At 54.7% G+C, this 23,438-nt stretch overlaps 7 protein-coding genes across 7 annotated transcripts in view; 3 read left to right on the top strand and 4 right to left on the bottom strand.

Annotated features, from left to right (window-relative positions):
• Positions 1-773: 773 nt before the first annotated feature.
• On the bottom strand, positions 774-1,430 carry PTSG_02596 (uncharacterized protein; the record flags this gene model as incomplete). Its single annotated transcript, XM_004996037.1, has 1 exon — positions 774-1,430. The coding sequence occupies one exon, from the start codon at positions 1,428-1,430 to the stop codon at positions 774-776; it is 657 nt and encodes a 218-aa protein (XP_004996094.1).
• A 162-nt stretch (positions 1,431-1,592) lies between these two features.
• On the top strand, positions 1,593-6,342 carry PTSG_02595 (TKL protein kinase; the record flags this gene model as incomplete). Its single annotated transcript, XM_004996036.1, has 4 exons — positions 1,593-1,839; positions 2,063-5,463; positions 5,664-6,094; positions 6,242-6,342. The coding sequence occupies exons 1-4, from the start codon at positions 1,723-1,725 to the stop codon at positions 6,340-6,342; spliced, it is 4,050 nt and encodes a 1,349-aa protein (XP_004996093.1). The 5' UTR covers positions 1,593-1,722.
• A 652-nt stretch (positions 6,343-6,994) lies between these two features.
• PTSG_02594 (nuclear transcription factor Y subunit beta) lies at positions 6,995-11,647 on the bottom strand (the record flags this gene model as incomplete). The annotated part of the gene is made up of 4 exons (XM_004996035.1): positions 6,995-9,111; positions 9,204-9,719; positions 9,895-10,876; positions 11,153-11,647. The coding sequence occupies 4 exons, from the start codon at positions 11,645-11,647 to the stop codon at positions 6,995-6,997; spliced, it is 4,110 nt and encodes a 1,369-aa protein (XP_004996092.1).
• Positions 11,648-11,905: 258 nt separating this feature from the next.
• PTSG_02593 (uncharacterized protein) lies at positions 11,906-13,121 on the top strand. Its single transcript, XM_004996034.1, has 3 exons — positions 11,906-12,025; positions 12,302-12,419; positions 12,811-13,121. Exons 1-3 carry the CDS (start codon positions 11,959-11,961, stop codon positions 12,863-12,865), a joined length of 240 nt encoding a protein of 79 aa, XP_004996091.1. The 5' UTR covers positions 11,906-11,958; the 3' UTR covers positions 12,866-13,121.
• Positions 13,063-17,235, bottom strand: PTSG_02592 (uncharacterized protein). The gene is made up of 13 exons (XM_004996033.1): positions 16,945-17,235; positions 16,616-16,733; positions 16,214-16,375; positions 15,997-16,057; positions 15,612-15,827; positions 15,308-15,381; positions 15,138-15,152; positions 14,909-14,965; positions 14,703-14,786; positions 14,285-14,497; positions 13,950-14,065; positions 13,687-13,729; positions 13,063-13,435 (listed from the first exon to the last, which is right to left on the bottom strand). The coding sequence occupies exons 1-13, from the start codon at positions 17,115-17,117 to the stop codon at positions 13,340-13,342; spliced, it is 1,428 nt and encodes a 475-aa protein (XP_004996090.1). The 5' UTR covers positions 17,118-17,235; the 3' UTR covers positions 13,063-13,339.
• A 233-nt stretch (positions 17,236-17,468) lies between these two features.
• PTSG_02591 (uncharacterized protein) lies at positions 17,469-21,904 on the bottom strand. Its single transcript, XM_004996032.1, has 13 exons — positions 21,734-21,904; positions 21,383-21,500; positions 21,004-21,165; positions 20,717-20,777; positions 20,263-20,478; positions 19,992-20,065; positions 19,774-19,788; positions 19,414-19,470; positions 19,208-19,291; positions 18,804-19,016; positions 18,469-18,584; positions 18,202-18,244; positions 17,469-17,952 (listed from the first exon to the last, which is right to left on the bottom strand). Exons 1-13 carry the CDS (start codon positions 21,781-21,783, stop codon positions 17,857-17,859), a joined length of 1,305 nt encoding a protein of 434 aa, XP_004996089.1. The 5' UTR covers positions 21,784-21,904; the 3' UTR covers positions 17,469-17,856.
• A 516-nt stretch (positions 21,905-22,420) lies between these two features.
• The window catches only part of PTSG_02590 (uncharacterized protein), a gene marked incomplete at its 3' end in the record, with an annotated part of 1,332 nt that continues 314 nt past the window's right edge, over positions 22,421-23,438 (top strand). The window contains exons 1-2 of the mRNA XM_004996031.1: positions 22,421-22,757; positions 23,057-23,438. The exon at positions 23,057-23,438 is cut by the window's right edge and continues 314 nt beyond it. Coding sequence (XP_004996088.1) covers positions 22,425-22,757; positions 23,057-23,438 — 715 coding nt within the window. The 5' untranslated portion in view covers positions 22,421-22,424. The remainder of the gene's footprint in view (positions 22,758-23,056) is intronic.

Below are 23,438 nucleotides of genomic sequence, written 5' to 3'. Positions count from 1 at the left end.
GCCCCTCTTGTGCAAACCCTTTGCGCCAGGACGTGGAGCATGGTGAGACGACACAAGAGCGAGCGCACAGGCGACAGCACGTTATTTATTCCCCCAGTCAAAGTTCCAACCCACCAAAGCAGCCACTGCAGCAACACGCAGTCGTGTCGAGTGTCGAGCGGTGCCGCCTCGCTTTCACTCCAATGTGTGGCATTTCGCGACACTTTCTCCTTCATCCTGCTTCTTCTGTCGTAGCAGCGTTTGACCTGTGCAGTTGTTATCAAGAGAGATGGGTTGGTGGTGGCTGTGTACACTGTGGCTTGCTTCGGTGCTTCTTGTGATTTGCTTGTGTACGAATGGCACTTGTTCAACTTGCGTGTGCTGCTCGACCGTGCACATCATAGAATGACTTTGAAACGAGGATGCACTGGCGTGGATGAAGGGATGAACGAAGAGACGCAAGAAGCACAAGTCAAAACAAGCACACAAAGAACACATGCATGCAAGCAAGCACTCGGTCACTGTGCCTCAAGTCAGAAGAGAATGTAACAGCAACAGGAAGGAGGGGCAGCGAGAGCGGACAAGAAGTACAGATGCAAACACGTCATTGCCCACATCCCACCACACACACACACACACACGCACGCACACACACACACACACACACACACACACACACACACACACACACACACACACGCGCGCACACACACACACACGCACAACCATCCGCCCCCCTCACCTTCCACAACACGCACACACACACACACACACACACCTTCCACTCCTCCTCGTCACAGCTCATCGTGCCCCCCATGACCGCTGAAGCACGTCTTGAAGCAGGAGCCGAGCTTTTGGCCCATGAGCGGGCCGTCCACGTTCAGGTTGAACACCTCCATCTTGTCGAGGTGCGGGTTGAGGCGGGCGTTCAGGCGCTCGGGGACGGTGAAGAGGCACGGCGGGCCGGGCTTCTCCGTGGAGTACGTGGCCATGGCAAACGTCATGGCCATGACGCAGTTGATGCGCCGCTCCTCCGGGTTGTTGCTGGCCACGGCGCTGTTGTTGACGGCCATGACGTCCGTCACCTCAAACGTCACCTTGAGGCCGCACCCCGGCGGCGTGTTCACCTGGCTGTACGCGTCCACCATCGAGGCGTGCGTGCGTGGCATGAACGACGGAAACTCTGCAGCAAGGTCCTCTGTGTAGAACTTGTCCACATGCTCCTGGATGCGCGTTCGCATGACGCCCTCGTCCCCAGATGAAGACGTGGTGATGGCATCCACAAAGTCCTCGATGCTTCGCCGAAGGTGGTCTACACACAGCTCCTCGTCCGAGGTCTCAGCTTGCGTTTGCGTTTGCGTTTGCGCAGCACCAAACAGCGCAAGGCTGGCAAGCACAGCAACAACGAGGAGCATGCAGGCACGGAAGGCCGCGACAAGGCGCACACACATCTTGGTGTGATGGGATGTTGGTGTGTGAGATGTTGTTCTTGTTTGGTGCAAGTAAGCAAGCAAGCAGTGCTGCAAGGAAACAGACAGCAGCAGTCCTCTCTCTCTCTCTTTGCTGCCTTGTGTTGTCGAAGATCGTGAATGGCTTCAGGTGATTTTCCACAAACAGCAGCAAAGAAGAGCAAAGCGCCACATCAAGCACCGCTCTTGGTGCTCTTCTTTTGTTGCCTTGTTGCTTGCAGAGCTTGCCCTTGCCTTCTTCTTCTTGTTTAAGTGTGTCAAACTTTGAGGCACAATGACGACGGCTGTGGTGATGGTGCTGGTCGTGGCAGTCGTCACGGTGACCATGCACGCATGCTCAGCAACTGCTGCAACTCCAACCACACCACTCCGGTTCCAACAAGACAAGCAGGTGTGTGCCAGGAAGTCGTTTTGGTTGTATTTTCGTTCGTTTGTCTGTAATGCTTGCTTTGTGCTGGTGCTGCACTGCTAACCTTGTCGTACACACACACACACACACACACACACACACACACACACACACACACACACACACACACACACACACACACACACACACACACACACACACACACACACACCTCCCCTTCACCTCCCCACAACATTTCCTTCAGCTCTGCTCGGAAGTACATGGCACACTAGAGAGCATGGTGCGCGTGCTGAGAACGCATGGCGTGGCATTTTCCCCCAATCCACACGGACGCAGCAGCAACAACAACAGCAGCAACAGCAACAACAACAACAGCAACAGCAGCAACAGCAGCAACAGCAGCAGCAGCAAAGACGACTCCTCCCACAACGCAACGACACACGAAGTCCAAGGCGCTGCGGCAACTGCAAACACCCTGCACTCTTCGCTCGTCGTCGACCTGTCACCGGTGCACCGCATGATGACTGCGTTTGGCTGCGGCAACCGAAATGACGAGCAGCCTCAGCGGAGTGATGACGAATCAGCTCGTCATGACCCAAGTCACACCGCCTCACGTGTGCCCCTGTTTTCAGCGCCCACGCACGTGGACGACAGAGTGGACACCATCCGAAATGCGAAACTCGCGCAGCCCTCTCAGAAGCAACAACAACAGCAGCAGCAGCGACATCAAAGGCGCGTGCGACGGAGTGATGATGGAGCTGTCATGCACGCGGGAGCATGCACGCTGGCAAGTGTGATCAACGGCACATGTCCGGGCGCAGACGACCGTGGAGGCCTCACAATCGCCTTGCGTGAGGAAGATCGTGTGAATGACACCACGGACGCGAGCACACTACGAGCCATATCCGGGTCCGTCATCGAGCTGACAGTGAATGGGTACGTGGCCGAGTTGCCGCTTCGATGGATTGTCGACAACGGCGATTGGACTGTGTGCAGCAAAGTGGTCGTGTTCCACGTACAGAATCCCACGTTTCAGCTGAGCATGCTAAACCCAATGACGGGCATCGCCACGATCTGGGTTCGCGACAGCGATGCTCTGCGTGAAGTCGACACGCGTGGCTTTCAACACGAGAAGAGGATTGCGAGGTTTCTTGTATCGAACTGCTCGCTGACGGCTGTACCCAACGTCTCTGCGATGACTTCGCTCAGTGCCTTCAACGTCCACCAAAACCGTATCCAGCGCATCTGTAAAGGCAGCTTTACGGGGTTGACACTGCTGCACCACTTGGCTTTGAACGACAATGTCATTTCAAAGATTGAACGAGGGGTGTTCGATGACCTTCAGCAGCTGCGTCGGCTTGACCTGCACTCCAACGGCATCACCGCTTTTCCTCCCGCCTTGTTCCACGGGCTGACGAACCTCACACTTTTACAATTGCAACGGAACCCGATCACAAAGCTTGACGCAGACGTGTTCGCTGCCCTCACCACGTTGGACCGCCTCAGCCTTGAACATACGCTCCTCACCAGCTTACCCCCAACGTTGTTCCGACAAACCACTCGCCTGACTCGCCTTGAGTTGGCAAACAACTTCATCACATCCCTTCCCGAAACCCTCTTCTCCGGGTTGTCGGTGTTGCAGTACCTGCAGATGGCTGACAACCGGCTGACATCGCTGCCGTCCGGCGTCTTCACAGACTTGGCGTCGCTGGCTTTCCTGTCTTTGCCAGAGAATGACCTCACTTCGTTGCCTGTGGACCTCTTTCGGGCCAACCTACGACTCGATACTTTCTATTGCAACAACAACCGTCTCACGGCACTCCCATCCAACCTCCTGGCCAACGTTTCTGCGCTCTGGTTCGTGTCCTTTGCCAACAACGCCCTTCGCTCCATCGACAATGTGCTCGCGGAGGCTTCCCCGTCGTTCTGGCACACGCTTGATCTTGACAACAATCGACTGACCAAGCTGCAGTTGGCCAGAGAATTGCCTTCCCTTCGCCGCCTCGGCTTGAGCGACAACCGCCTACAGAAACTGCCGGACGTCAGCCTCACTCCTGCGCTGGACACTCTCCGACTCCAAAATCATCAAATCAAGCACATGGACCTGGCACCGCTTCTTCAACTACCGAACCTCCAAATCCTGCTGCTTGACGCGTCTCCACAAACAGAATCCCGAGCAGTGTTGTCGGATACCAATATGACCAGCATTGCGCCACTGCTCACGCTCAGGTTGGCAAATGTGGACATAACCGCTGTGGCTACAGTCTTCGAACATCTCCCGCCGCTGAACCTTGGTGTGTTGCATGTTGGCTGGCTCGGCGCCAGCAGTGCCACCCTTCCAATTACTCAAGTGTGCAGGCTGCTCGCAAGCAGCGTGCGTGAGCTGCGCATCGCCAACACAGAGTACAGGGCTATTGAGCTGTGCCCTGACAAGACAGTCAACACCCTCCTTCTCACCGACAACAAACAACTGCGAGCTGTCACCGTCCACAACCCGCTGCGTGAACTTAACGTGTCTGGCTGCACTCAGCTCACTTCCATTGATGCACCTCCTGTTGATATACTCGACATCAGCAGCACCAACTTCCCATTGACACGTACGCTGTGCACGCGTTGGGGACGGCGCATTCTCTTCGCCAGAAACTTGGTCAAACCCGTCGACATCCGACAAGCGGCTGCAACTGCACGCACCTGCCTTGAGCGAGTAGACGTGCTGGACCTCTCTGCCAACGAATGGTTGCGCCACGTGAAAGAGATCAACCGCGCGGTAGGCCGCAGCAGTGTTTTGTCGGACGAGAGCTTTTTCACACCTGATGTGCGCCCTATTCCCAGCCGGCTCATGCCTCCGATCCTGCAGCTGACTGGGGCGCCCATTGACTGTGCGCTTCAATTCTCAAATCAAAACTTGCGCCCGCTAAGAGATCCGAACCTACCCACACCACAGATTGTGTTTTCCTTCCACTGCACATGTGCTCGTGGGTTCAAGATGACCTCCAGTGGGCAGTGCGTGGTGGACAAGCCGGACATTGCTGCCGTGGCTGCTGGCTCTGTGATTGGCGGCCTTGCGCTTGGCTTGCTCATGGCGTGGCTGTCACGCCGCTACCGTGGCATGACGAAACGCATCGGCCTGCAGGAGCAGCTGCTGGTGGAGAGGGATGAGGAGGTGATGGCGCTGAAGGCTGCATGGGAGATTGAGTACGATGAGCTGAGGATGATCAAGCGGGTTGCTGCGGGTGCCTTTGGCGTGGTGTTCAAGGCAGAGTGGGACACGGTGACAGTGGCAGTCAAAGTGCTGCAGCAAGCCGTCATGGCATTTGACGAGAGCACGGTGTTGGAGTTTGAGAAGGAGGTGGAGTTTCTGCAGCGAACACGGCACCCCAACGTGGTGCGGTTCTTTGGCGCGGGCACAGATCCCAACGGCAGCCCGTTCCTGGTGCTGGAGTTTGTGGCCATGGGATCACTCAAGGACCTGCTGGGGAAGGAAATGGAGAAAGTGTTGGTGGAAGTGAGGAACACTAAGGTCGAGGAAAGCAGCAGTGGTGGTGTCGGTGATGACGTGAGCAGTGTGTGGGATTTGAAACTGCGACTGCTGCGTGACGTTGCGAGTGGCATGGCCTTTATCCACAGCCTGGACCAGATGCACAGGTGTGCATGTGTGTGTGTGTGTGTGTGTGTGTGTGTGCGTGTGTGTGTGTGTGTGTGTGTGTGTGTGTGTGTGTGTGTGTGTGTGTGTGTGTGTGTGTGTGTGTGTGTGTGTGTGTGCGTCTGCGTTTGCGTGCAAACACGTGCTCTTGCTGATCGCCCATCCTACCCACCACCACTTCCACGCTCATCCACATCCACAGAGATCTGAAGAGCGGCAACGTGCTGGTGTCGTCGTCCCTTCGCGCGAAGATTACGGATTTTGGGTCCATTCGCCAGTGCTTCACTCGTGACAGGAACCAGCAACAGCAGCGCACAAGTCTCTCCTCAAGCAACGGTGATGACCCACAATACAGCCAGCAGGCTGGACTGCAGACGATGACGAGCATGACGCTGACGGCTGGCGTGGGCACACCATTGTACATGGCACCAGAGGCATTGACGGGTGACAAGTACAGCTTTGAGGCTGACATCTTCAGCTTTGGTGTGCTGATGTGGGAGGTGGTGACGCAGCGGGTGCCGGATTTGATTGAGCAGGAAAAAGGGAGCGAGTATCGTGGACCGATCCTCGCCACCATCAGCAATCTTTTGGAGGATGGGAAACGATTGCGATTTGAAGACAGCGAACAAGATGGTGAGAAGCTGCTGGTACGTGTGTGTGTGTGTGTGTGTGTGTGTGTGTGTGTGTGTGTGTGTGTGTGTGTGTGTGTGTGTGTGTGTGTGCTTGCTTGCACGTCCTCTCTTCTCACTCACACACACATGCACACACCTCCATCCGCAGCCATCCCTGAGTGGTTCCAGTCGCTGACGTACAAGTGCATGGCGCAGAACCCGCGTGAGCGGCCGTCGTTTGGGGAGCTCAAGGACCACCATCTTGTTTGATTACCGATACTATGTGTGTGTGTGTGTGTATGTTTCTGCGTTTGTTTGCATATCTCTGTTCCGTTTCTCGTGTGTCTCATGCCTCAAGGACACGACAACCACCCACTGTCTACAGCTGCACAAAGCTGCCTTTGCACTTTTGTATGTGTGTGTGTGTGTGTGTGTGTGTGTGTGTGTGTGTGTGTGTGTGTGTGTGTGTGTGTGGTGCCGTGGTTGGATCCAGACGCTGATTTTAAGTGTGTACTCGGATAAAGGGAGAGCAACTTTCAACCGTGACTCGATCACCACAACCACAATTAACAACACAAAGCAACGCGAAGCAAAGCAAGGCACGTTGAAAACTGTAAGGCAGCCCATCTTTGCCTCTTATGGCTGCCGTGGAAGAAGCGGCATACATTGCTTTGGTGGAACAGACGTCCACGTGTAAATGCACAAAGACCTGAAGACAAGTACATGGTGCAACCAAGACAAGCACGCACACACACAAACGCACACAAGAGCATGAACACACACACACACAAGCATGTACACACACACACACACACACACGCACACACACACACGCACACACACACACGCACACACAAGCATGCACACACACACTCACACACACACACATACACACACACACACACACACACACACACACACACTACAGTGGCACCCCAGTCCAGTCGTGCAGGAGGAAGGCGTTGTCTGTCGACTGGGAAACGAAGTATTGTCCATCGGCAGTCATGCGCACCGTTCGCGTAAACCGGGTCACGTCAAGCTGGCCATCGCGGCCAAACGACTGAAAGGCAACTTCCAGCGTATCCGCATCAAGCAGCTGAAATCCGCCATAGCTTGGCACAACAAGGTACTTCTCGCTGGGGTGAAGCATCATCCATTTCGGGGTCAGTGAAATCGCGCGAACCAGCTCTCCAGACAGGCTCCTGCATTCCAGCTTCTGGCCATGGCCACTGTAGCAGGCGAGCAGCCTCTGCCGTGGAAGCCAGAGGAGCCCCGATGACGTGCGGTGCCGTGTCAGCGACTGGATCGGAGACGCGCCGTTGTCCATGTTCCAAAGCTGAACCCCATTTCCTTGTGCAGCCGTTGCCAGCACAATTCTACCTTGATCATCCGTGCAAATCACCACGCCACCGACAGGCCCCTCGTGCTCGCCAAATACACGAACCATTGCTGCCTCCATGACGCTGCCGCTCTCACCAGCATTCAGTTGCCAAAGACGTACTGTGCAGTCTTTTGAGCCCGTGACAAACTGGCGTGTGTGGGCGTACTGCGGATGCCATACGCAACATGTAATCTCGTCTGTGTGCTGGTGGCGTTTGTCGTCCTCGTCACAACACGGCCCGAGCACTTGCTTGCATGCAGGCAGCGCCAGCACAAACATGTCACGCCCATTCACCACCACGCACGAGTCGCGCGTCGGTGAAAACCACACCTGCCAATCCCAGCCGGTCGCGTGGCTCACCAAGACGTCCTCGTGCACTTCCCCCGTGATTGTGTCGACAGCCGTTATGGCTCTCTTCCTTGTTGAGGGACAAAGGAGGATACGTCCATCCGCACTCGCGCTCATCTTGCCGAAGTTGTAGTATCGGGCGTCGCTGTTGTGCAAGTCAATGGTCTTGATCAGCGTCATTGTCGTTGCGTCGTGAATGCCAAGCACGCTTTTGCGACCTGAACGGATGAAAACTACAGGCTTCTGTTGTTGTTGTTGTTGTTGTTGTTGTTGTTGTTGTTGTTGTTGTTGTTGTTGTTGTTGTTGTTGTTGTTGTTGTTGTTGTTGTTGTTGTTGTTGTTGTTGTTGTTGTTGTTGTTGTTGTTGTTGCAGCCCTTGTTGTTGTTGTTGTTGCAGCCCTTGTTGTTGTTGTTGTTGTTGTTGTTGTTGTTGTTGCAGCCCTTGTTGTTGTTGTTGTTGTTGTTGTTGTTGTTGTTGTTGTTGTTGTTGTTGTTGTTGTTGTTGTTGTTGTTGTTTTTGTTGTTGTTGTTGTTGTTGTTGTTGTTGCAGCCCTTGTTGTTGTTGTTGTTGTTGTTGTTGCAGCCCTTGTTGTTGTTGCTGCTGCTGCTGCTGCTGCTGCTGCTGCTGCTGCTGCTGCTGCTGCTGCTGTTGTTGTTGTTGTTGTTGTTGTTGTTGTTGTTGTTGTTGTTGTTGTTGTTGTTGCAGCCCTTGTTGTTGTTGCTGATGCTGATGGGAGTCGGCCATGAGGGCAATCGTCGGCGCTGGTGGTGGTCGATGTGAGGCTGATGAGGTGGTGCCCTTGTTCTTGTGTTCTTTAATCTGCTGCCAGTCAAATACAGACACCGTGTCCCTGCATAGATTTCCAATTGCCAGCAGCGTGTCATCTGGGGAGAGCGCAACAAGTCCCGTGAATGCTGGACCCACGGAGCGCAGCCACGTCATCGTGTCCACGTCACACACTTTGGTTGCCTTTTCCGACAGGCCCCCACCCACCACCAGAATGTTTCCAGCAGCAGCCAAGCTCATGGTGCTTCCCGGTCGTTGCGGAGACTTGGAGTATGGCAACTCCGCCACCTTTGCTCCATCAGCTCGAAGCTTGTACAGGTAGGATGTGCACAGCGCGACTACGTCGAGACCGTTTGGCAAGAGGCAGAGCGCTTCCACACCCCTATTCCTGGGACGTTCGACGTCGTAGCATGCAGCCTGTACCAAAGCAGCCTGTACCTCTGCAGCAGTCGAATGTGTGGGCTGCCGTGCTGACGCTGGAACACCCTTGAGCTCAAACCACACGACACGGCCGCTCTTTGTGCCTGCAACCAGCGTGTTGTTGCGGATCCGGCCACAAAGCAAAGTCTCCTGCTCTGTGCACTTCCACACGCATTGGCTGAAGTCAGGACTGTACAGCAGGACTCGTAGGCGCCCAGCACAACACTGCGCTGTGCAGGGGTGAGGGACCGCTTGGCATCGGCCAGCCACGTGCTCAGGATGCCGTCTGCGTCGTCTTTGCTGATCTTGGCCACGTGCTGTTGGTTGGCGTCTGGCAGCGTGGCCTTGAGCACCTCCCAGCATCCGCCCACATCCGGCAAACTGGAGACGACGATGGCGCAGTTTGGCGGCAGCGATGCGAGCGGCAGCCACTCCAGGTTGCGGCCCTGGTCCTCGTCTGAGAGCTGGTCAAGCGAGTCCAGCACGAGCACCAGAGGTTTGACAGCCGTGCCAAGCTTGAGGGCGGCCTGAAACTGTTCTGTCAGCGTCTCAAAGTCGGCTGCTGGCGATGCTGCTGGCTCCTTGCCTTTCACTGCGCGGTGGATATGGCGGTACACGTTGGCCATCAGGGTGCGGGCAGTGCCGCTCTCCCGCGACGTGCCCAGGAACCGCGACACCACAACGGCAGTTGGGTGGGCTTCCTTCATGGTACCTATGGCGTGTGTGTGTGTGTGTGCGTGTGTGTGTGTGTGTGAGCATGTGATGAAACAGAGGAAGCAGAGCACATCCCACAATGAGGACATGCATGAAGGCCAGCACAACAAGAGACATTCGCATACATGCACGCATGCACACACCACACACTCACACACACACACACACCATACCTGCGATATGAGCCATGAGTGAGGTCTTGCCACTGCCAGATGGGCCACAGATGGCAAACGGAGCTGTGTCCTCCTTGCCACTCGTGATGCGCTGTTGCACGTATGCAAGGGCAGCATCAACCGTCTGCTGCGTGGCTGCTGTGGACACGAACCCACGACGCCGCAGGTTGCCGAACATGGCGTGCGCCGCCGCCTCCTCCACCACTGTATCGCTCTCAAACGCGTGCTCGCGCGCAACACGCTCAATGTCCGTCGCCAGCGTGTCGCAGAAGGCGTCGGCAAAGGTGCGCATGTACTCTGCGTGGTCGGTGCGAGCGAGGTCGATGCCTGGTCCCCATGGCATGGACATGGTCTTGATGCGAGATGGTGACAGCGCAGCCGGCACCGCCTCCGCACGCGATCGCTCCAGCAGCTGCTGCGCCTCCTCGTCCACCTCACCACCAGCCATGTCGATGAACAGCTTGGCCGTGTCTGGGTCCGATGCAACGTCGATGCCCTCCAGGCGCCGGTCAAAGACGAAGCACGCCTTGTCGCGCGCCTCTTTCGGCTCCACCTTGAACAGGCCGTTGTCAATCTCCTCCGCCGTCACGCTCTGCACGTACAGGGCACGTCGCTCGTTAGACAGCCCAGGAGCTCCCGTTGCCGCCTGGCGCAGACACGTCTGCAGCGTGGGGAAGATGTCGGACCACCACGCATCAGAGTGCTCCTTGTGCACGGGCTTGAGCTCGCGGGTCGGCGGCACGACGTTCTCATTGAGGACGAACCACTCGTCCATGTACTCCATGGCCTTGTTGAGTGCGGCTGAGGTTGGAGTGGACGCAGTTTGCTTGGCTTGTTTGGCCATCTCCTCCTTCAGCAGCTTGAACTCCTCCTCGGGGATCTTGGCTGGAAAAGGGCGGAAGCCGTACTTGTTGCCGAGGATGAGCACGTAGCTGATGCCGCTCGATTCTTGCTGGCACCTCTTGATCTCCCGCATGCAGATCTATGAAACGAGTGAGTGTGGGAGGGGGAGGGATGTGGGGTGGTCAGTGTGCGCGTTGAAGCTCAGAGTGAGAGTGGGAAGGGATTATCGGATTGCAAGCTGTAACCACCTCACACACACACTCATTCACACACACGCAGACACACACGCAGACACACACACACACACACACACATACACACACACAGACACACACACACACAGACACACACACACACACAGACACACACACACACACACACACACACACACACACACACACACACACACACACACCTCGCTGGTTTCGTGGGCGGCAGAGGCCTCAGAACGGATGCCCCAGCGCATCTCGGAGGACTGGTAAACTTGCACACGCAGGCGTTGTCCGAGGGACTTGAGGTACGGATACACGTCCTCGATCAAAGCGTTGCGCTCCACCTCCGTGTCAGTGAATGTGGAGGAGAGAAACAGGCGGATGGCCGGCTGTCGCGTGCCCAGTGTCTGGATCTCGCTGTCGGGAAGTGCGTCGCCTTCCAAAACACGCTTCGATGTCTCAGCTGGTCGCTCACAGGGATCCAGCTTGGCACGCGCAGCATCGGCCAGGCGCTGCTGCCACTGGCCACGTTTTGATCGCGACACACCATCCCACAACACGGGGAGCAATGGCTCTTGTTGTTTGGTGTCAGTGTTCTTGGTTGCAGTGTTTGCACTCGCTGTTGCGTTCCCGCTCGCATTTGCGCGCTCCTCGGCCAGCTCCTCATGCATCGCCAACTTGCTTTGGTGGCAGCCCATCTTTGCTCGTTTGCCTGCTGTGCTGACGGTTGCAGACACAGTGGGGTGTGGCGTGAAGTAAAATGAATGCACGCTGTGTCTGCTGTGTCTGTTTGTTGGCTGTGAGGGCGCAAGTGCGTCCTGTCACCAAGCATGTGCACAGGCCTACAGGCAAACAAACAAAATGCGCTGCACAGCCAAAATGCGTGCAAGCAAGAGCAAGCCAGTGCGCAGTGAGCAGCTTGGCTCGTTAGTAGACTTATTTCAGTCTCACATCACATTAAACTGAAATCAGTTCCACGTTTCTCCAACACACACAACACAAGACACACATGATGGCTGATGGACGGAACACAAAGGGTGCCGTGTGCACCGACAGCAACGGCCTGTGCATCACCTGTACGTGCGCGCAAAGGCGGGAAGCGGCTTTGTGTGTGTATGTGTGTGTGTATGTGTGTGTGTATGTGTGTGTGTGCATGTGTGTGTGTATGTGTGTGTGGTGTGTGTGTGTGTGCGTGTGCGTGTTGAAGGGGATATCGTGGTTTGGCTGCGGCGATTCACGCGAGTGTTGATCGACACACACACACACACACACACACACACACACACACACACACACACACACACACACACACACACACACACTCACTCACTCACTCTCACTCTCTCTCATAGCGTCGGGGGATCTGACAGAGGCTGACGCTGGCAGCCTGCATGCCATTCACACGTTGTCGAGACAACTCTTCGACACGGACCAGCCTGTCGCCGTTTGCATCGATTCAACGACATCACAGTACGCTCGGCCGATCCCACTCGACACGTTTCGTTCTCATGCATGATCACATCTGCGACCACCGCTTGAGATCTGTTGATCAAGTACACACGCACGCACACGCACATACATACATACACAAGACACACGCACGCACGCACGCACACACACAACACACAGGCTCACACGCACACACGCACACACATACACACACATACACGCACACAACACAACACACTCACTCACGCACGCACGCACACACATACACACACATACACGCACACAACACAACACACACACACACACACACACACACACACACACGCACACAACACAACACAACACACGCACTCACGCACGCACGCACGCACGCACGCTCACACTGGCTGCCCATGTTGCGTGCATGCCAAAGGTCAATCTACGTCAGGAAAGTCAACGAAAACGTTGTCGCTGTCAAGAAGGGCTAAGTGACGGCCGTGCTGTAGTCACAAGTGGCCAACACGCGCGTGCCATGACCTCTCCTTCCGTTTTAGTTTGCCAATTCCACCCCATTGACATGACCACAACGACGTGCCTTTTCTGCTCACTCATCAGTTGCTGCTTTTGTCACCTTCATCCCCGTGCCTTCCTCTCTCCCCTTTGGGCCTTTTTCTTCCTTGACTGATACGCGCTGATGCTTCATTCATGGTTGCCAATTACACGATAAACACAATGCGAAGAACAACTCTCACAAGGAACACACAACTGCACACAACTACATCGTGCATGCATGAACACACAGAGACAAGCAAAGCAAATCATACAAAAGGGAATCGCAACTCACACATCAGGCACTCCACGTCACAACACAACAGAGCCACACAAGACAAGGGAAGCAGAGCGGAAAAGGGAGGGGGCCCAGAACAACGGCACGTTGACTGGTGGAGGTGGAAACACTGGCGTCACCCAGACACAAATGGGTTACATCCGCACAGAATGGCCTTGAGAGCAAAGTTGATCAGCGTGCCCAGCAGCAGCCCAACCGTCAGCGACAGCGCCTGCATCACAAGTGTAGTGGTGTGTGTGTGTGTGTGTGTGTGTGTGTGTGTGTGTGTGTGTTATGTGTGTGTGTGTGTGTGAGCGTGTGAGATGATGGGAATACAGAGCAAACGAAACAATACAACAGGAGCATGAACTGCCATGCCACGACAAAGTGACACGACACTGCACTGTGGCTCGTGCATAACGGCACCACTGCAACACCACCACCCACTTCCATCACGACCACAAACGACAACAAACAACTCACCATAAACGCTCCAGCCATCGACTGGTTGTGCTCATCAGCAATCCTGACGCATTGTGTTGTGTTGTGTAATTGGTGAGTGTCACAGTGTTCGCGTGTTCGTGTATGATGTGTGCGGGAGTGTGCACGCAACTCACACACACACACACACACACACAAACAAGCGCACGCACAAACAAGCGCACGCACGCAAACACACACGCAAACAACCTTGAAACATACACACACACACACACACATACGCACGCCATGCGCACAGCACTCACTGTGGTCCGTATTCCATGCACAGGTTGCCAAAGTAGCCGTTGGTAAATGCCATCACCAGCATAAACACAGACGGCCACGCGTCGCTCTTGAACCCAACAGGTATCTTCGACTCCCCCTGTGCGCACCCAACACACACACGCATTACGCATTGCGCACATGCACAAGACAACACCATTGGCACAGGTGAGTTGTGGTCATGGCGAAACACGCACGTGTACACAACCACATGAACACGCACAATTGCACACACAATCCCACACACACACAATCCCACACACACACACAATCACACACACATCTACACACAATCCCACCCCAATGCACGCACACTTACGGTGTCGCTGAGCTGGACGTTGCAGAAGAGAAAGAGGACAATGAAGACAACGCGGGCAAACACGGGGATGCGGAGCTTGCGATAGTTGCGCACTCCAGGCCACTCCCACCACAGCGACAGCGACCGCCCAATCGTGTCGCCGAGGTTGAAGAACACAAAGCACGTCACAGGAACAAAGTACCGCTTCGCCCACAGCGTCTCAGGATCCGCAGTCTGCACTCGGGGAGTCACACGTGTGTGTGTGGTAGCTGGCGGGTGAGCGAGTTTGATGGGTGGTAGATTTGGTCACGCATCACGTTGAGTTCAGAGAACATAAACCACACACACACACACACACACACACACACACACACACACACACACACACACACACACACACACACACATACACACACACACACACGCACGCTCAACGTACGGACTGGATGCGGTCTGTGATGCCAGGGAAGATGGCGAGGGTGATGGCAAACGTCGTCATCACCATGATGGCAGGCAGCTTCGTCTGTGCAGTCACAAGCAAATTCACGCAAAACCATGCTCATCACGTCAGCGACAGGGTGCCTGCAAGCAAACCACAGACCCTCATATCTCCAACAGACATCATTCGCATGTGTGCATCACTACCTGCGCGACGGCGGACTTTGCCAGCGCCCACGTGGACGTGTCGCCCCCAGATGATTGCTACAAGTCAGGCAATCACGCAGTGGGATGTGATGCATTTCAGCACACACATGTGTCAGTCGCTCACAAAACTACCTCGCAGCATGCGGGCAGTGCAGTCGTGCAGGTCATCGGCGTCAAGCACACAACAGCACAACCACGCAATCAAGCCAGCAGCGTTTCCCAAACTCACGATGCTTTCAATTGACTTGAAGAAAGTTGGTGGCAAAGACAGACCGGAGTGGCAATTGAGTGTGGTGCATCACACAGCAGGGCAAGATGTCAGCCAGCGCATCTGCACAAAAACGTTTCCATCCATTGACGCACGCATTTTCTTGCATGCAGGCAGGATTGACAACGCACCTGTCTGCGCACGAGGCGGTTTCGCTTCTCCATCATCTTCACATATCTGGAGTTGATCATGTACAGGAACCCAACTGTCGTGGCACAAGCCAGAAATCAGAGTGAAGAGGAGGGAGCGACACGTAAGCGACCAGACACACACACAGACGGACAGTATGTGTGTGTGTGTGTGATGATGATGATGATGATGATGATGATGATGATGATGATGATGATGATAATGAATTAGAAGCAGCAAGGGGAGGGTGCGAGCACGCGTGCAACACAAGGTGGACTGCATCCCAGACCATGTGGCGCTCTGTACCGATGCAGATGGCGATGAGGCCGACGGCGATGATGAAGAAGATGAAGGCTGCGTTCTCCGCGTTGTTCTTCTTCCCGCCAACTGCAAGCGTCAGCACATTCAGCAGCGACACAATCAGCCCGCCAAGCCCTTGCCCCGTCATCTGCGCCTGCGTGTACTTGCTGCGCATCACAGCAGCAAGGCTGAAGAACCCGCCCTGCAGAAACGCAGTCGCCCCTGTTGCCCAACAAAACACGCAACGTGCAGGTGTGACGCGAGGTCGAGTGATGTGTTGCGAGTGATGTGAGGGTGATGAAGGGGAGTGGTGTGAGCGATGCTGCAAAGCAACGGTGCACACACTCATGGCATGGCGCGTACAGTGAGCACACGCTCATTTCCCACATACCTCCAGCAAAGATGACAAGCACAAGCGTCACCCCAAAGAACGTGTTGGGTGCCATGTCAACCTACAAGCGTCCCAACAACACCAACACCAAGCAACGTGGTCATGTCAGTAGTGTGTTGAGCGGAAGTCAAAGAGAGGGAGGCGAAGAGGAACACATGATTAAGCTTGCACGCTTGCGCACATGGGTTCACACACACACACACACACACACACTGACCTTGACAAAGACTGTCATGAGCGCAAACACAACAAGCTGCACACAGAGCGGAATCAGGATCCGCGTGCGCGTCTTGAACTTGTTGCCATACAGCACATCCACAATTAGGAACAGGATGTTGAACAGCTGGAACGTGAACGAGAAGTAGTTCTCAAAGTTCGACTGCAATCCGCCCATGTGCGCATGTGTGTGTGTGTGTGTGTGTGTGTGTGTGTGTGTTGTGTGTGTGTGTGTGTGTGTGTGTGTGTGTAAGTTGGATCAAGACGGGATCGGCTATCGTGTGAGAACTGTTTGATGATCAACAATGCTGCATCATGTGTGCTCTGCACGTGATGTCACCACAAACATGCACACACACAAACACACATACACACACACACATACACACACACACACACAGACCTCAAAATGGGAGCCGTCGAGCTTGGTTGAGAAGTACTCGGTGACAGTGATGAACGCGTTCCACGGAAACAAGACGCCCACACCCTCCAGCAGCATCAGAGCCCACAGCAACATGTTACTGTATCAGACACAAGTGCAACAGCAGACAACCAACAGCGTGCGTGTGACAAACACGGTGAGATGCCAACGAAGGACACGGGTTCCACCCACAAGTGCTGCGATCAGATCGCACCCCACACATGCATCCAACTGCACCCAAACCAGCATCACCTCACACCCCGATTGCAAAGTACAGCAGTGCGACACATCCACTAACGACCAGTACGTACAAGTCCCCGCGATCCGACTTTGGGGCCGGCACCAGTGGCGCCCGCACAGAAGTTTCCTCGTCCATGTCACTGCTGGTGGTGTCGTCGTCGCCGTCGCCCTCGTCGATGGCTTGCTGGCGTCCGATGCGGCCAAGGCGGGGTCGTCGCGGCTTGCAGCACGGCAGAAATGGCATGCACGGCGCTGTGACGTTATTGCACAAGCACGAGCGCTCACACGTCCAAGCACACTCACGTGTCCGATGATGTGATGTGCGATGACGATGACGTCGCAGTCTGGAGGGGAGTGGTGGTGGTGTGATAATGCGGGGTGTTGATTGGAAGGACGGCGCACAACACAAGCCAAAGAAATTTTGCTTGCAAGCAATCTCTGATGTGTGTGTGTGTGTGTGTGTGTGTGTGTGTGTGTTTTGTGCTCTGTTACATTACTGTGTGCGCTGTCACCTTGTGTGTTGACTGTGTGCGCTGTCACTTTATGCACGTTGGTGTCTCCCCCTCACATCCCCTCCTACCCAGCCCTCCCTTAGCCCCTTCATTTTGTTTACTGGAACGAGAGGAAGAGTGGTTGCCCTTTCAAGCAAGAGGTGAGATGATGATAGCCGCGCTAAGCTGGCCCAGCCCCTGCTGCCGAAGAGACGACGCAGGACATGGCACGAAAACAGTCAAAGGGAACATGCCACAACCACATCACAACGCCACTGTTACGTTACACGCGACACACAACAAACGCTTGCTTGCAAGCGCGCCATCACAAGAAGGGTCATATCCACAGTCATCAATCACTAACAAAGAGCACTCAATCACAATACATAGAAGCTTGCTTGCCATGCTTCTCAAACAACAAGGACCAACGTGGGAGTGTGTGTGTGTGTATGTATGTGTGATGGGAGGTGGTGTGTGCGCGCGAAACTGCTGTTACCCGGACACAAATGGGTTGCATCCGCACAGAATGGCCTTGAGAGCAAAGTTGATCAACGTGCCCAGCAGCAAGCCAACCGTCAGCGACAGCGCCTGCATCACAAGTGTAGTGGTGTGTGTGTGTGTGTGTGTGTGTGTGTGTGTGTGTGTGTTATGTGTGTGTGTGTGTGTGAGCGTGTGAGATGATGGGAATACAGAGCAAACGAAACAATACAACAGGAGCATGAACTGCCATGCCACGACAAAGTGACACGACACTGCACTGTGGCTCGTGCATAACGGCACCACTGCAACACCACCACCCACTTCCATCACGACCACAAACGACAACAAACAACTCACCATAAACGCTCCAGCCATCGACTGGTTGTGCTCATCAGCAATCCTGACGCATTGTGTTGTGTTGTGTAATTGGTGAGTGTCACAGTGTTCGCGTGTTCGTGTATGATGTGTGCGGGAGTGTGCACGCAACTCACACACACACACACACACACACACACAAACAAGCGCACGCACAAACAAGCGCACGCACGCAAACACACACGCAAACAACCTTGAAACATACACACACACACACACACATACGCACGCCATGCGCACAGCACTCACTGTGGTCCGTATTCCATGCACAGGTTGCCAAAGTAGCCGTTGGTAAATGCCATCACCAGCATAAACACAGACGGCCACGCGTCGCTCTTGAACCCAACAGGTATCTTCGACTCCCCCTGTGCGCACCCAACACACACACGCATTACGCATTGCGCACATGCACAAGACAACACCATTGGCACAGGTGAGTTGTGGTCATGGCGAAACACGCACGTGTACACAACCACATGAACACGCACAATTGCACACACAATCCCACACACACACAATCCCACACACACACACAATCACACACACATCTACACACAATCCCACCCCAATGCACGCACACTTACGGTGTCGCTGAGCTGGACGTTGCAGAAGAGAAAGAGGACAATGAAGACAACGCGGGCAAACACGGGGATGCGGAGCTTGCGATAGTTGCGCACTCCAGGCCACTCCCACCACAGCGACAGCGACCGCCCAATCGTGTCGCCGAGGTTGAAGAACACAAAGCACGTCACAGGAACAAAGTACCGCTTCGCCCACAGCGTCTCAGGATCCGCAGTCTGCACTCGGGGAGTCACACGTGTGTGTGTGGTAGCTGGCGGGTGAGCGAGTTTGATGGGTGGTAGATTTGGTCACGCATCAAGTTGAGTTCAGAGAACATAAACCACACACACACACACACACACACACACACACACACACACACACACACACACACATACACACACACACACACGCACGCTCAACGTACGGACTGGATGCGGTCTGTGATGCCAGGGAAGATGGCGAGGGTGATGGCAAACGTCGTCATCACCATGATGGCAGGCAGCTTCGTCTGTGCAGTCACAAGCAAATTCACACAAAACCATGCTCATCACGTCAGCGACAGGGTGCCTGCAAGCAAACCACAGACCCTCATATCTCCAACAGACATCATTCGCATGTGTGCATCACTACCTGCGCGACGGCGGACTTTGCCATCGCCCACGTGGACGTGTCGCCTCCGAGGGATTGCTGGATGGTGCACACACACCAGAGAGCGCGCATATGGACAAACCATTGGGTGCACACAAGCACGTGTTCAAACAACACATCGACGTGAGCAACCAGGCCATCAGAGAGCCAGGGGAATGACATGCATAACCGCACAGGCCAGGCATTCCATTCCAGCAACAATTTCAGCAAATCGCTCTCTCTCTCTCTCTCGCATACACACAACACACACACACACACACACACACACACACACACACACACACACACACACACACACACAGCTCTCTCTGTTCCTCGGCTCACTCGTGCGTTCATACTCACAATACTCGCGATGGACTGAGGCGCACGTGTTCACCATGAGAGAGAATAGCGGCGACGATGACGACAGCATGTGATGTTGCGACGCCAAAGACAAGCCATGGTGAGATCGTGATGGTGAGATTGTGATCCACCAAACTCAAGTCCAAACACACACACACACACGCACACACACATACACACATGCACACACACACACACACATGCACGCACACACGCACCTCTTGTCGAATGAGGTGGTTTCTGCGCAGCATCAGCTTCACATATGGATGGTTGACCATGTACAAAAAACCGGCTATCAACGCAACAATGGATGTGTTCCAAGGCAAATGTGATCATGGGAACGAGAGGAACATTTGCACGTACGCGTGGGTGTGTGAGCGTGTGTGCATGAGCGTGTGAATGTATTTGCGTGTGGTATTGTGGTCATTTGAGCCACATTGTGTCTGCGGGAGTGTGTGCACGACTGCACGAGTACGACTGCAACCTCACCGATGCAGATGGCGATGAGGCCGACGGCGATGATGAAGAAGATGAAGGCCGCGTTCTCCGCGTTGTTCTTCTTCCCGCCAACTGCAAGTGTCAGCACATTCAGCAGCGACACAATCAGCCCGCCAAGTCCTTGCCCCGTCATCTGCGCCTGCGTGTACTTGCTGCGCATCACAGCAGCAAGGCTGAAGAACCCGCCCTGCAAAAACGCAGTCGCCCCTGTTGCCCAACAAAACAGCAACATGCAGGTGTGACGCGAGGTCGAGTGATGTGTTGCGAGTGATATGTTGCGAGTGATGTGTTGCGAGTAATGTGTTGCAAGTGATGTGTTGCGAGTGGTGTGTTGCAAGTGATGTGAGGGTGATGAAGGGGAGTGGTGTGAGCGATGCTGCAAAGAAGCGGTGCACACACTCATGGCACGGCACGTACAGTGAGCACACGCTCATTTCCCACATACCTCCAGCAAAGATGACAAGCACAAGCGTCACCCCAAAGAACGTGTTGGGTGCCATGTCAACCTACAAGCGTCCCAACAACACCAAGCAACGTGGTCATGTCAGTAGTGCTTTGAGTGGAAGTCAAACAGAGGGAGGCGAAGAGGAACACATGATTAAGCTTGCACGCTTGCGCACATAGGTTCACACGCACACACACACACACGTACACGCACACACACACACGTACACACACACGTACACACACACACGTACACACACACACACACACGTACACACGCACACTGACCTTGACAAAGACTGTCATGAGCGCAAACACAACAAGCTGCACACAGAGCGGAATCAGGATCCGCGTGCGCGTCTTGAACTTGTTGCCATACAGCACATCCACAATTAGGAACAGGATGTTGAACAGCTGGAACGTGAACGAGAAGTAGTTCTCAAAGTTCGACTGCAATCCGCCCATGTGCGCATGTGCGCGCATGTGTGTGTGTGTGAATGTATGTAAGTTGGATCAAGACGGGATCGGCTATCGTGTGAGAACTGTTTGATGATCAACAATGCTGCATCGTGTGTGCTCTGCACGTGATGTCACCACACACACACACACACACACACACACACACACACACACACACACGCACACATACACACACACACACACAGACCTCAAAATGGGAGCCGTCGAGCTTGGTTGAGAAGTACTCGGTGACAGTGATGAACGCGTTCCACGGAAACAAGACGCCCACACCCTCCAGCAGCATCAGAGCCCACAGCAAGGGTTGGCTGTGCCACCACATACAGTGTCATGGAGCACTTGGGTGAGCGATGCACATCATGTCACATCGCATCATCGCTCCATGCTGATCCTTGCCTCACCAATCCCCCACAATCTCTAAACAAAAGCAAACAACCAATCCAAACAAACAACCCCACTGCCATGTCTCGCTGTTTTTGATGAGCCCTTCCCCCCCCCCCCCCCCGTTTCCCTCCTCCATATCACACCACGGCGCACTCACAATTCGCCCTGCTCCGCCGGCGCCAACAGCAGCGGCGTGTCATCGCGCATCTTGCTTGCTCCTCTTCGTCCTTTCCGTTGCCACCTTGCTCATGTGCGCCCAAAGCAACGCCACCGCACGTCCCGCAGCCTTCGGTGCGTTGTTGCCCTTCGCGCTTCAAGAAAAGATTCGATGCTGAATTAATGGTCAACTTGCCGCTTGAGTGTTTGTTTCACGCCCAATTTTCTTTCCTATTGTTTCCCTTCGAATCTTTATGCATAATTTTTTAATGTGCTCGCACGCTCCATCCAATCATCCTCGCTCAAGTGAGTGCAGAGCGGTGCTGTGATGGATTGTTGTGCTTGACTGTGGATGCATTGATGTGCTTGTTGGTTGGTGGGTGGTGTTGGAGTGGTCCGTGTCTCGTGCGCGTGAGAATGTGAGAGGGTTGGCACACTGGCATCTGCTTCATCTTTTCTTCACACACACACACACACACTCACTGCTGTGGAAATCGAAACCCATGTCATGTCATGTCACTCGTCACACCACATGCAAACTCACGTCGCCCCTTCTTGTGATCGTTTTGCCCAGTACCCTCACGGACCCTGAACATCGTTGCTGACCTGGTGTGTGTGTGTGTGTGTTGTGATCGAAAGCGCCGACCAACCGCCAAGATGCTGGCCGCGTCAACTTCTCACCAGCGACTGAAATGTATGCACCCCCAGCTGCTCACTGCCGTGATGTGATGCCCGTTCGTTCTCGCGACCGCTTCCAACGTTCACTGTTCCTACCCCCCCTCTCTCCACTGTCACCTGTGATCCCGCTCGTGCACTCACGCCATGCCACGCTCGCACGCATACACGCCGCAGTGTTCATGTCGACAATCTACAATCTCCGCTTTGAGCTGCTGACCCTGATCCTGTACAACATTTTGGTGTACTTTCTCCTGAAGTACGACATCATCTCTACCAAACCGGAGGGCGACTTTCTTTCCATGCTTGGCGTCTCCCTCACCTTCTTCCAGACCTTTGGCAACAACCAGGTGTGTTCGTATGTGTGTGCGTACCTGTTTGCTTGTGTGTGTGTTGTGCGTGCGTACTTGTGTGTGTGTACGTATCTGTTTGCTTGTGTGTGTGTGTGTGTGTGTGATTGTATGTGTTTCCGTATGTGTTGTATGCGCGCGCTTATTCCACGCTTCTTTCGCGCCCGCGCTTGCTGTTCTCCCAACTGTGTTTGCTTACCTTCACATCCAACACGCTTGTGTCTACCCCCTCTTCTCCCCTCCACCCACACCTTCCACAACCCACTCCTCCCGCCCCAACAACACCCCGCGCCACGCAGGCGTACTCGCGCTGGTGGGAGGCCCGCATGCTGTGGGGTGGCATTGTGAACCTGTCACGTACCGTGCCCACCTACCTCGAAGGCGTGGAGGACCCCGGCAAGAAGCTCACGCGCGAGCAGAAGCTCGACATTGTGCAGCGCCACATTGCGTACATCCGCCTTGTTGTGCACCAGCTCCGCCGCGAGCAAGTCCCCGGCACCGCGGGCCGCTATCTCCAGAACGACGAGATGCAGCTGATGCACCTGCCAAACCCGGCCGTCGGCCTCCTGAGCGTGCAGTCCCGCGCCATCAACAAGCTCTACCGGGATGGGCTCATTGACTCGTACGCGCGCATCCACCTCCTCCGCCTCACGGGCACGTGCTTGGATCTGCAGGGCGCGT

This window comes from Salpingoeca rosetta, assembly GCF_000188695.1.
Source record: "Salpingoeca rosetta unplaced genomic scaffold supercont1.6, whole genome shotgun sequence".
Taxonomy (NCBI): Eukaryota; class Choanoflagellata; order Craspedida; family Salpingoecidae; genus Salpingoeca; species Salpingoeca rosetta.
The sequence above is the reverse complement of the archived record's forward strand: the minus strand, read 5'-3'. Positions and strand labels throughout refer to the sequence as shown.

Coding starts and splice junctions, on each gene's coding strand:
- PTSG_02593 (XM_004996034.1), top strand. CDS start 11,959: ATGATGGCTGATGGACGGAACACAAAGGGTGCCGTGTGCACCGACAGC. Junction 12,026..12,301: donor CAACGGCCTGTGCATCACCT/GTACGTGCGCGC, acceptor TCTCTCTCATAG/CGTCGGGGGATCTGACAGAG. Junction 12,420..12,810: donor ATCGATTCAACGACATCACA/GTACGCTCGGCC, acceptor TGCATGCCAAAG/GTCAATCTACGTCAGGAAAG.
- PTSG_02591 (XM_004996032.1), bottom strand. CDS start 21,783: ATGCGCGATGACACGCCGCTGCTGTTGGCGCCGGCGGAGCAGGGCGAA. Junction 19,292..19,413: donor CAAAGTCCGCCGTCGCGCAG/GTAGTGATGCAC, acceptor GTGACTGCACAG/ACGAAGCTGCCTGCCATCAT. Junction 17,953..18,201: donor CGATGGCTGGAGCGTTTATG/GTGAGTTGTTTG, acceptor CTTGTGATGCAG/GCGCTGTCGCTGACGGTTGG.
- PTSG_02592 (XM_004996033.1), bottom strand. CDS start 17,117: ATGCCATTTCTGCCGTGCTGCAAGCCGCGACGACCCCGCCTTGGCCGC. Junction 14,066..14,284: donor ACGTCCAGCTCAGCGACACC/GTAAGTGTGCGT, acceptor GGGTGCGCACAG/GGGGAGTCGAAGATACCTGT. Junction 13,436..13,686: donor CGATGGCTGGAGCGTTTATG/GTGAGTTGTTTG, acceptor CTTGTGATGCAG/GCGCTGTCGCTGACGGTTGG.